We start from the raw sequence: 12,618 nt of genomic DNA, 5'->3' as shown, positions 1-12,618 counted from the left end.
CAGGTAGCATGGGGCACAACTTCCTGGTGAGGCTACTTACATTAGCTGAGGGGAATTCTCCAGAGAAAAGAGGAGCTGTGTGTTGTTAAAAGCCAAAACTCACAGCACCTGGGAGGTGGTGTAGGAGAACGTGTCTAAAGGAAGGGATATGGGTAGGGCATAGTAGCATCCACTAACAGGACAGTATTTTGAAATCAAACCAGCACAGATGAATGAAGTTTTCTTCTCCCGACCCACATTTTAATAAGAACTGACACTAAGGCCAAATGCCACTGGATCCTAAAGCCCAAGTCCAGTGTAAGAGCTTTTAAAACTGATACAACACCATAGCTGTTCCAACTATGGTAAGAAGGAAACCAAAACCAAAACCGTTGCTGTCGATTCTGACTCATAGCAACCCTGCCCTGTAGGACTGAGTAGAACTGCCTTGTGGGAGTTTCCTAGGCGATAATCTTTACAGGAGCATCTTGCTAGGTCTTTACTCAGAGCAGCTGGTAGGCTCAAACCACTGACCTTTTGGTTAGCAGCCAAGCACTTAACCACAGGGTTCCTTTGATACAAAGGAAGGAACTGATTGAAAATTCCCCAAACAAAGGTAAACTTGTCCAATGATGCTTGCAACGCTGGAAACTAGTTTTAGAAGAAGATACTTAAGCTAACACCTTCTTTCTTGGTGTAAGAGAAATATATGCTATACTTCTACTAACACTAAAGAAGTAGCAATGTTAGATAATATGGGACAAGGGAGACAGGAACACTGTCCAAGAAAACTTAAGATGAAGAAATACAATAATGCAAGACAAAGGATAGAACTTTGTATTTTGGCCTTTTTCATACACTTAGAGCATGAGGCAAAAATAGATGCCAAGATGGTCTGAGGGTTCATTTGCTCTGCCAAGTACATCCAGAGTGGAGAGGTTGGAAAAGCCAGTGTTATTTGAATGCCTGGAAACTTAAGAGCCAGGGTTGAGTGCTAAGATGATAAAGTTAATAGATACTCCTTTTCCATTGCTTCCCCAAACTCAGTACCTTCTTTTCTGAGTTCATCAGACTTTTGTTCAAGTTTTTCAACATCACCGTCCAATCCATCTGAAAATAAAAGAACCACCTAGGAAAGTATTCAAAAAAGAAAGATGAGTAAAAAGAAGGTCTCTGCAACTATTGATCAACAAATAACATAAAAGCAAGTTACCTTTCCTCGAGCAGCTGATTTATTCTGAAATGTATCCCACAGTGAACTCAAGAGGTTTGCATTGAGAAGAGATGGCTCTTTAACTATCACATTCTTCAAGCTGTTCAAGATATTTTCACTGTAGATCTCAAACTTGGGATAGTATTTTTCCATGGCATTTGTCACTTGAAAAGCGACACTAACCTGAGTCTCTGTTCCCACTTCACAACTTAACCCATTGAGGGAGCTGACCGCACGTAAGATGTTTTGAAGATAGGTTCCCATCCAAGACTGATCTTCAAGCAAATGTTGCCCTTTCTGCTGAGTTGAGATGTCAAATCCCACCACGATGTCCACAAAACAATCTAGGATTCAAAACATAAATATCTTTTATTAGATTAAAAAACACCTTTATTTAGATGATTTACAGGCCATGACTGATTCAAGGGACTAGGAATTAATTCTATTCCAGTTATGAACTTGGAAACAAGGAAGACTAAGTAATGGAAGAAGATGAAAATCTCTTCTTTAGTACCTGTGAAAAATGCAAATGTGCACTCTTTTTTTTTAATAAGCTGCTATAAAATCTAGATAATTCTATAGTAACTAAAGTTCTGAAAGATTTTATTGAGGTCACTGAAAAAGCTATGCAGTCATTTAAACAGTTCTAAATTACTGTCCTAGAAATGTCAGTAGTCTAAACTAATAAAGCTCTCTCATGCTATTTATAAATTGAAGTCAGTCAACAAACATTAAATTACAAGTTATAAAGTAAATATGAAAGTATCTAAGAAACAGTAAATCACAAAGTACTTTCCTAAAAGAAGGGTCTCTTATGATGTACCTTTCTAAAAATGTCTCTGATTCTTCTTTTTGTCTCCTAACATTCACCCAGAAAAGAAATATTAAAAACATCATAAAAATCCAAGAAGCCTTTAAGATCTTGCTTTGTTTGAGTCCTTATTGTTTTTGTTGTTAAGTGCTATGGAGTCAGTTTTGACTCATAGCAATCCTGCACAGGGTTTCTGAGGAGTAGCTGGTGGATTTGAATGGCCAACTTTGCTGTTAGCAGTCCAGTACTTATCTCACAGCACCATACCAGGACTCCTAGAAGTGAAGAAACTAAACACCAAAGTACTCTATTCGTATTCAACTCTATCAAAGATGGTGCTGCCTTCAAGAGCCCAGCTACTCAGGGAGCCAACGTCCCCACCATTTTGAGATGTTGCATTAACAGTGCTTTGCTTTTATTCTTATTCACTCCAGGGAAATTTGAGCATTTGAGAAGTTAGGTGGGGCTTGATATTTCAAGCTGAGCCTCTGAAAGGTAGTTAATTAGAGAAGGATAAAGTCTGTGCAACAGTTTTAATTTTCCTGAAATCCAGATTTCTGGGATCCATGGAATTGGGTAGACCCATACCTGGACCAAGAAGCAGTTGTTTGAACAGAACATGGGAACACTGAATGTTTTTTAAAATTAAGAAAGGTTTGTGACAAGGTTGTATTCTTTCACCATACTTATTCAACCTGTATGCTGAGCAAATAATCCGAGTAGCTGGGTTCTATGAAGAAAAACATGGCATCAGGATTGGAGGAAGACTCATTAACAACCTGCGATATGCAGATGATACAACCTTGCTTGCCGACAGTGAAGAGGACTGAAAATATTTACTGATGAAGATTCAAGAGCACAGCCTTTGGTATAGATTATATCTCAATGTAAAGTAAACAAAAATCCTCACCACTGGACCAATAAACAACATTCTTATCAATGGAGAAAATATTGAAGTTGTCAAGGACTTCATTCTTCTTGGATCAACTATCAACACTCAAGGAAGCAGCAATCAAGAGATCAAACAACGTATTGCATTAGGCAAATCTGCTGCACAAAACGTTTTAAAGTGTTGAAGAGCAAAGACGTTAGCTTGAGGACTAAGGTGTGCCTGACCCAAGCCATGGTATTTTCAATAACCTCATATGCATGCGAAAGCTGGACAGTCAGTAAGGAATACAGTAGAACAATTGATGCCTTTGAGTTATGGTGTTGGAGGAGAGTATTGAAAGTGCCATGGGCTGCCAAAAGAACCAATAGATCTGTTTTGGAAGAAGTGCAGCCAAGATGGAGGCTAAGATGGCCAAACTTCGTGTCTCATACTTCGGACATATTGTCAAGAAGGACCAGTTACTGAGGTTGGCCCAGGATCGGGCCAGTTTCATTCTGCTGTGCATAAGGTTGCTATGAGTCAGTACCAACTCGATGGCACCTAACAACAACAAATGGAGCTTTTGCATCATCTATTTCCACAGATGTAGTCAGTTTGATTTGTGTGTATTACATCAGGTGGGGTCCATATTGCCTTTTATGTTGTTTAAAAAAGGCATTTGCAATGATCAAATCATTGGTCTTGCAGAATTCGATCATGTGATCTCCAGCATTGTTTCTATCACTAAGGCCATAGTTTGCAATTACTTATCCTTCCTCTTTGTTTCCAACCTTTGCATTTCACTTGCCAGTAATTTATCAATAAATCTTGATTGCATGTTTGATCAATTTCAGACTGAAGAAGTTGGTAGAATTCTTCTATTTCATCATCACTGGCTTTAGTGGTTGGTGCATAAATTTGAACAATAGTGGTATTAACTGGTCTTCCTTTTAGTCATATGGATATTAGCCTATCATGGACAGTGTTGTACTTCATGACTGATCTTGATATATTCTTGAGCCCCTCAGGTTGGAAGGCACATGAAATGCAACTAGGAAAGAACGGTCTCTTTAAAGTAGAGTTGATCGTGATAACACGAATGGAGTAAAGCCCTTGAGACCTTCATTTGCTGATGGGGCACAACTCAAAATGAAGAGAAACGGCTATAAACATCCACTAATAATTAGAACATGGAAAGTATGAAGTACAAATGTAAGAAAGTTGGAAATTTTGAAAAATGAAATGGAACGCATACACATCGATATCCTAGGCATTAGTGAGCTGAAATAGACAGGTGTTGGCCATTTTGAATGTGACAATAACATGGTTTACTATGCCAGGAATGACAAATTGAAGAGGAATGGCATCACATTCAGTATCAAACAGAATATATCACGACCAGTCATGAAGTACAACAATAATTCCAATAAGATAGGGTGGATTTTCTTTACTCTATGGAATTATTTGATTCCCTAGTCAAAATGTTACTCTGATTTGCAAACTGTATATTAAATAAACTTTAACCAGTTTCCATTATTTACTTAATATGATTTTTTGTTTTAACAAGACATACAATATATAACTTAAGAATTTGGTTAAAAACTACAACTTTCTTAGGCAAAATCAACACATATGACTTGTTTGACAAAATAACAAGTATTTATTTTTAATTTGCTTTGTTTAGATCAGCAGCTTTGCAGACAATTGCTGTGTGGAAAAATGTTTGCTCAGGTTATCTGGCCAGTTGGATACAATGGCCAGTTAGACATTTGTAAGTCTTTTAAATTAAAATGTCAGTTTCATGCCTTAAAACAATGATTGGTAACATGAATCATTTTTAATGAGAAGTAAAAATTGGAAAGGGCCTATAAGAGCCTTGTTGTTGTTAAGTGCCGTTAAGCTGGTTCCTACCCATAGCAACCCTGTATAGAGTTTCCAAGGAGCAGTTGATGAGCTTGAGCTGCCAACTTTGATGTTCAAACAGACTTTGCAGTCCAGTGCATTAACCCGCTGTGCCACACCAGGGCTCCATAAGAGCTTTATTTGCTAATAAATTCTCACCATGAAATGTAAGGTAAATCAGTGTGTTACCAAAAAGATGGAAAGGTTGGTCTTCTTATTTTATTCTATTTTAGTTTATTTGAAAATCTCAATTCAGATTTTCAGAAAGTGAAGAGGAAAGTCAGTCAGTCAGGAGCATCAGCATATACCGTTTTAAAAGTTCCTCTCCAATCTATATTCCTCTCTTGGACAAACATTGTTTAAACCCAGATGGAAATGTTTCAGTAACCAAGATAAGTCAGTACTTTCAAAGAAAACATTCTATTGTGGGAAGAAGAAAAAAGAACAGTTCCCTACAAAAGTGGAGTATTTCAATTTTTGGTCTAGAATGCTGAATTACAAATCTGACCTATGTAATTTTCTTGTGGTTATTTAGCTAGTTCAAATTGATAAATGATTTGCTAGTAATGTGACCAAAAATATTTTATTTGGGAAATGAGTCCAGAATTAGCAGCCACATGTGTTAGTGAAATTAGAGCACTGCAGGATAAATGCTGGACTGTAACTGTAAGGTCAGTAGTTCAAACCCACCAGCCACTCCTTGGAAACCCTATGCCAGGTCTTTGTGAATTAGAACCAACTCGGAAACACTTAGCATAGCACATACTGCTAACATGGGCTTTTATGTAACAGCCTTGGATACTCTGTGGAGGTGCTTGCCCATAAATTAGGATCCTATCAAAATGTTAGAGCTGGAGATTTCAATGATAAGGCTGTGTTTTAGAGTAAATCTCACAATGGTGATTAGGACGAGCTGGAGGCAAGCACACATTTGGAAGCGAGTGACAGGAAGAAGCCTAAAATTACATTTCCGAAGAGAAATAATGAATGATTGAACTAGAATAAAGGAATGGGGATAGAAAAGGAATAATGAATGCAAGGGAAATGAAGAAGATAATCTATAGGACTAACTACCTGGTGGTGGTGTGCCGTGGAGTCGTTTCTGACTCATAGTGACCCTGTATAGGGTTTCCAAGGCTGTAAATCTTTACAGGAGTAGAAAGCCTCATCTTCCTCCCACAGACAGATCAGTTGGTAGATTTAAACTGCTGACTTGCAGTTAGCAGCCTAAGTCATAGACCACTATGCTTCTAGGACTCCCCACAGGATGGGCTGTGTTGTTGTTCAGTGACATCTGTTGTTATAAAGTGTCATCAAGTCAGCTCCAATTCATAGCAACCCTGTATAGGATTTCCGAGGAGCAGCTGGTGAGCTTGAACTATCGACCTTGCGGTTCAAATTGACTTTGCAGTTCAGCACTTTAACCCACAGCACCACACCAGGACTCCAAGTGCCATCTAGTTGGTTCCAACTCACAGTAACTTGGTATAGTGTTTCCAAGGACAGGCTGGTGGATTTGAACTGCTGACCTTGTGGTTAGCAGTCTAGTGCTTACCCTACAGTGCTAAAGGAGACACAAAAACTGACCGATATTCTGAGCTTTTGACTGCTGCTGTTGCTGTGTGCCGTGGAGTCGGTTCCGACTCATAGTGACCCTATACAGGGTTTCCGAGGCTATAAATCTTTACGGGAACAGAACACCTCATCTTTCTCCCGCGGGACAGCTGGTAGTTTCGAACTGCTGACCTTGCGGCTCGCAGCCCGATTCGTAACCACTACGCTACCAGAGCTCCTTTGACTAGTCTTCATAAATAAGCAATGTAGCAGCCTGAAAGAGGGAGGTCTTTAAGTGGAAAATCTGAAAGTCTGGTTTCAGTCACGTATTTTGTTGCGACTCTGTTCTTTCTAAATAACTTTTTGGCAATTTGTATAACCTCTGTGGCATTTTCTTACCTAGAAAAATGAGACTATATATTTAAAAATAAACATGCAAAAGAATTAAAAAGAGGGGATTGGACTAGACCACTGCATTGGCATGGTTCCATGCCAGAACCAAAAGCTGGTTCTAATGATCTGACTTACAAAGAAAGCACATAATTAAGAGTTAATAATGCCAGTTTTAATTAATAAATATTGTTAAGTAATCAGGGTATAAGAAGACTGGAGAGTTTTGGGAAAAGACCTTAAAGGGGAAAATGGGACTATTGTCACTACTAGCTGAGATGGAAGAGAAATTTGTTTGGGGCCTTTGAAAGAAGGAGTAATTTAGATGAAAATACAGTGATTATGATCTACAACATATAATTAGGTACTGTAAATGTAATTAGGTACCCAGTGTAAATGCCTCAAAGCTTTGCTTGCTTCCCTCTCCATGGCCTCTCCTTCCTAAGGGTGTGGGCATTTGTCCAACAGACAGTACTAGCTGCCACCAGTATCTGGTTTACAAACGCTGGGAGTTTGGGCCAAATATTGACATGACCTTCATCACACCCACTAGAAAAAGATCACAATGGCTCTCATGCCCACCTCCATGTCAACTGAATTCAAGGAGGCTTTGCTCCCTTTACAACTTTAGTCCTGGATATAGTACACTGTAGGTCATAGTTCCCCCCAAAGTGTTTGGATAACACAACCCAGTAGGATGAGAGAGTTAACTCTCCATGAAACTTCCGACCAGTGCAAGGCAAGATATGGGAAAGAATTGTCAGAAAAATCTTCTCTGATGGAGTGTTGTATATAGTGGTTCTATAGTGTATATAGCCTTATATAGTGTGTGTGTGTATATATATATATATATATATATATATAGTATATATAGCCTTTCTGGTAATGGCTCACATAACCAAGGTACCAGTTATGCTTTCTTTTTTTATTAATGTTTTATTGTGAATTATGTGATAGTTTACATGGGAGAACACAAGTTATGCTTTCTTAAAAAGATGTGGCTATCTTAATAACACATGACATTATAATTATTTTCCCTCCATCCCTGCATTGCTTCCCTTCCTCTCACACTTGCTTCTCATTTTTGATCATACCACCAACAAAGTATTAACATGTAAACTTTCCTTTAAGCTCTGTGTTCTAAAGAACCCAGCTAAGACAGAAACCTACAGAGATTCTTGTCAAGAAATGTTGGGAATTGCCATCTTTTGTTCCTTGAATCAAATTTTGTCTTTATTTCACCTCATTCTAATCAGATTGGCCTTTGCATTAATCTCCTTTTGGATTCATCTACCTGTTATGATAGATGCAAAAATAAGGTGTTTGTGATTTGTTTGCTACTGAATCACAGCTCCATGTCAAAATCCTGAACATTTCCTGAAGTCCCCTCTAGGTGGACAGAGTTGTTGTTGGGTCAAAAACATAACAGAAAAGTAAACATGGATGAAAGTAAGCAAACGAAGTTTGGAGTTCAGTTGTTTCTAAGAATTGGGTGTTTGTTGAGACATTAAAATTGAATATAGCTTTGAAATGTTGCTAAAATATTTAGGGTCTAAACCAAGGAACTCTTGGTAATTTTCCTTCTATGAACTAATGCTATCACTCCATGTAATTATTTTCATAAGATCATTTCAAGGAACTCTCTGCAGCGTTCTATGATAGCACCTCATACTCACTGAACATTAACCAAGCAATTCTCATACATCACGTCACGTATCCTTATGAAACACAGTAGAAACTCTTTTCATTTGCAGCTGAGATTCCAAGAAGCTTGCCTGAAATCTCATTACATGACACACTTAGGATTCAAATCCAGGCTTGCTTTGTTTCACCACTTCCTGGAAAGACTGTGATGACAGGTCATGTGGATTCCAAGTTTTGTTACCAGATTGTGCTGTTGGAAGCCTATAACTTAGCAGCATGTGGTTTCCTTAGCAGCAGCAGCTTATGAGAATGACTTTAAAGATACAAACCCATGATGTCTTAATAAATTGCAACTATTTAATTAATGAAGTATGGCACTTAGATGCTAGTTCTTTATAACACTCACATCAGAAAACCTTGGTAACAACTATGTCAAGAAAACAAGCTGCTTAACAAAAGAAAACGGGTTAGTGTCAGACAAACACATTTCAAATTTGCTTAGTCTGTTATTTACTGTATGATTGTGGTCAGGTGACTAATATTCTTTTAAAACTCAGTTTCCTCACTTACAAATGGGGCAAACTACTTAGGGTGCTGGGAGATTTAAACACAATTAATGCATTTAAAGTGCTGACAGCAGCAAACTTGACACTTTGTAGATACTCAAGATATATTGACTCTTAGCATTTGCCTCATATTTCTTTGCAGGTGACCTTCCTTTCACATATATCAAATCATAGTATGTAATTAAAGAAACACTTAGAGGTTGTTTAATTTTATAAATGAAGAAAGTAAGGCTCAGGAAGGGTATGGCTTCTCCAAAGTTATACATATTTAACAAGAAGCAGACCCAGGATTTCAGTCTGGGAGGCCTGGCGCTGCAGTGTTAAATCTGCCCCTGCTAACTAGAAGGTCTATGTCATCTGAAACCCCCCACCTCCACCACCAGTGGTGCCTTGGGAGAAGACTTGTCTTTCTGCTTCAGTAAAGATTGTGTTGTTGTTAAGTGCTATTGAATCAGTTCTACTCATAATGACCCACAATACAATGAAACACTACCTGGTCCTGGGCCATCATCACAAAATTGTTATGTTTGTGCCTATTATTGCTGCTACAGTATGAACCCATCTTGTTTCACTGATGTTCTTTTTCACTGTCCCTCCACTTTACCATGCATGATGCCCTTCTCCAGGGACTGGTCCTTCCTGACAACATGTCCAAAGTATAAGAGATGAAGTCTTGCCATCCTTGCTTCTAAGGAACATTCTGACTGCACTTCTTCCAAGACAGGATTGTTGGTTCTTCTGACAGTCCATAGGACTTTCAATAGTCTTCCCCAATGCCATAGTTCAAATATATCAATTCTTCTATGGTCTTCCTTATTCACTGTCTAATTTTCACATGCATAAGAGGCGATTGAAAATACCATGGCTTGGGTCCACCACAGTATGAAAACTGGCAGATGAGTGATGGCTGGCAGAGATTTATTGTTGTTAAGTGTCGTCGAATCAGATCTGACCCATAGTGACCCTGAATAGGGTTTCCGAGTAGTGACTGGTGAGCTTGAACCACTGACTTTGCTATTCAAACTGACTTTGCAGTAGAGCGCATTAACCCACAGCACCACACCAGGACTACAGCCTAAGAAATCTTTTGGAATATTTCTATTATGTCACATGGGGTCGCTATGAGTCAGAATCGATTCAAAATTCCTAACAACAAGCTACTCAAGCTACTGTCTTATTTTTTTTTTAAAAAAACTTGCAGATTAAGGAGAACTGGCAAGCCTTAGTATATTTGCACATGTCTTTGAAGTTTTATCTGTGTTCATTCCACCCTCATTTGCCCTCAGCCCACAGCTGGACAACAAAGACCTCACATTCTTACTTGTTGGGGTAATGATTTAAAGTTTATCTTAATAATAAAATACTTTCCTTATAATTTTATTCTTTTTAATTTCATGACTTTTCTTTAAAGATAACTCAACACTTGGAGAGTACGCTCCTGTTTTTGACTTTCCACAGGTTTTTCTCTCACTCTCTCAAGTAAAGACTAAATGGTTCCAAGAGAATTATCCAGCTAAAAACTGGAAGTTGGTAGTTCATGTGAAACAGAAAATTAACATGAACATGGAAGGTTTGGCTGAGGTACACAAACAATAGATGACATATTGTAAAGTATGAGGAGACTATGAAGCAGGCTTGACAAAGCCTGTAGCTCTGGTGTGCAGCTGTAGGATAAGCACTCAACCTCAAGGTCTGTTTGAACTGCAAGGTCAGTGGTTTAAACTCACCAGCCGCTCCTTGGAAACCCTCTACAGGGTTGCTATGGGTTGGAACCAACTCGATGACATTTAACAACAACAAGAACAATCGACCAATCAATCAATTAGTACTTGTAGTTCTGTAGGATAAGCACTGGGCTGCTATCCTCAAGAATGGCAGTTTAAACCTACCAGTGGCTCCTCAGAAATCCTATACAAGGTCACTATGAGTCAGAACCAACTCAAATGCACTAACAACAACAATCAATTATAGGATTGTTACACTTTAACTAACATTAGTTCTATAAAGGTTGAGACTTGGAAATTAAAAGAGCATTTTTGGAAAGGGCTGTTATTATACAGCGAATGCACTCTCCCTTTTTCAAACACATACCATCTTTAACTCGGAGAAATGGGCTTTAAGAGATAACTTGAAAATCACTCAAGTCTGATAATTATAAAGAATGAGACATAGGATGGCATACTGCTGTTCCTGCCAAGGAAAGGCAGCCACATTGAAAGACTGTAATTTCCAGCATTTGTTGGAGGCAATTAATATGTTACTGCTTCCCAGTATTCTGATATGGCCCCATATAAGAAAGAATTACAGGCCCATTTGATTTCCTGTTCAAGAAGGTTATCTGAAGGAGGCAAAGAGATCTTAGAAGAATAAAGTTGGAAGCATCACCAAATAGATGCCCAGGGCTGAAGAAGGCATATGGGATCATCTGTGATTGGGCTAGACTTATCCTACCTCAGGGAACTATGATTCAGATCCTTAATGCTTTGTGGCAGGAGTGGAGATGATGCAGGTGGGTGGGGAAAAGAATACCCAGCTTTAGATAATCTCTGACAGGTGCTACAGAGTAAAAATTTTCCTGCAACTTTTTAGCTCTTCTTCTTTCCCCTGCCAATTCTGGAGAGTTCAGAAACCACAGTAGGCAAGACAGAGCCTGGGAGAGGGTGTAGAAGTTAAAGGTATGGAACACTGGGTAAAATGCCAACAATCTGCATTCTTTTCTCTCATGGCAGGTGAGCATCCTGCAATAGCCTGGAAAAGTGGCGTAAGCTCGAATGAAGTTTACAGTTTTAATAGTTATGCTGGGATGGACTTATTAATCACCAACAGGAGGTTCATTTATTTCCTGAAAGTGACTAGGGGTGAGGGAAGACAGACACCATGAATAAATTAAATGAGTCACTGGTAGACAAAAATGAAGCGACTTTATAATTCATCCCAAGTGTCATGCTTATTCAAAGTAAGGCTTAAGTATGGATTTTCTTATCAGTCCTTGCAAAGTTCTCTTGAACTAGATGCTACTATCACTCACATTTGACAGATGAGAAAATTAAATTTAGAGAAGTTAAACATCTTTCCCAAGAGAAAATGGCTATAGAACAGGGAACTGCAATCAGTCTGTCTCCAGCAATGCCTTGGTAACAACAGTGTAGCTTTCTTCTTTTTTCACATGAAGATTTTCAGCTTTTCTATCCTTGGCAGAAACCAAGGGATTATTATTTACAAGGAGTAGTTAATTATACAAGGAGTTCTGATAGCATTGTTGTTGTTGTTGTCAGGTGCCATTGAGTCAGAACCAATTCATAGCAACCCATGCACAGCAGAATGAAACAATGCCCGATCCTGGGCCAACCTCACTACCACTGCCACACTTGAGTCCATCAATGATACCACCTGGCCAATCCATCTTGTTGGGGGTCTTCCTTTTTTTCTCCGACCCTCCATCTTGCCAAGCATGATATCCTTCTCCAGCGACTGTTCCCTCCTGAAAATATGTCCAAAGTATGAGAGACAAAGTTTAGCCATCTTGGCCTCCAAGGAGCACTCTGGATGCACTTCTTCCAAAACAGATCTATTGGTCCTTTTGGCAGCCCATGGCACTTTTAATATTCTCCTCCAACAGCACAATTCAAAGGCATCTATTCTTCTACAATCTTCCTTATTCACTGTCCAGTTTTCGCATCCATATGAG

The 12,618-nt window shown here is 38.8% G+C and overlaps 1 protein-coding gene across 1 annotated transcript in view; it reads right to left on the bottom strand.

The window, feature by feature from the left end:
• COL6A6 (collagen, type VI, alpha 6) overlaps positions 1 to 12,618 on the bottom strand; it is a 158,481-nt gene that overhangs the window by 127,673 nt on the left and 18,190 nt on the right. Inside the window, exons 8-9 of the mRNA XM_006846634.1 lie at positions 1,193 to 1,536; positions 1,030 to 1,108 (exon numbers count right to left, since the gene is read on the bottom strand). Of these exons, the coding sequence (XP_006846697.1) occupies positions 1,030 to 1,108; positions 1,193 to 1,536 (423 nt within the window). The remainder of the gene's footprint in view (positions 1 to 1,029; positions 1,109 to 1,192; positions 1,537 to 12,618) is intronic.

Source organism: Chrysochloris asiatica, unplaced genomic scaffold (assembly GCF_000296735.1).
Source record: "Chrysochloris asiatica unplaced genomic scaffold, ChrAsi1.0 scaffold00028, whole genome shotgun sequence".
Taxonomy (NCBI): domain Eukaryota; kingdom Metazoa; phylum Chordata; class Mammalia; order Afrosoricida; family Chrysochloridae; genus Chrysochloris; species Chrysochloris asiatica.
Note: the sequence above shows the minus strand (reverse complement) of the source record. Positions and strands in the feature narration are given on the sequence as shown.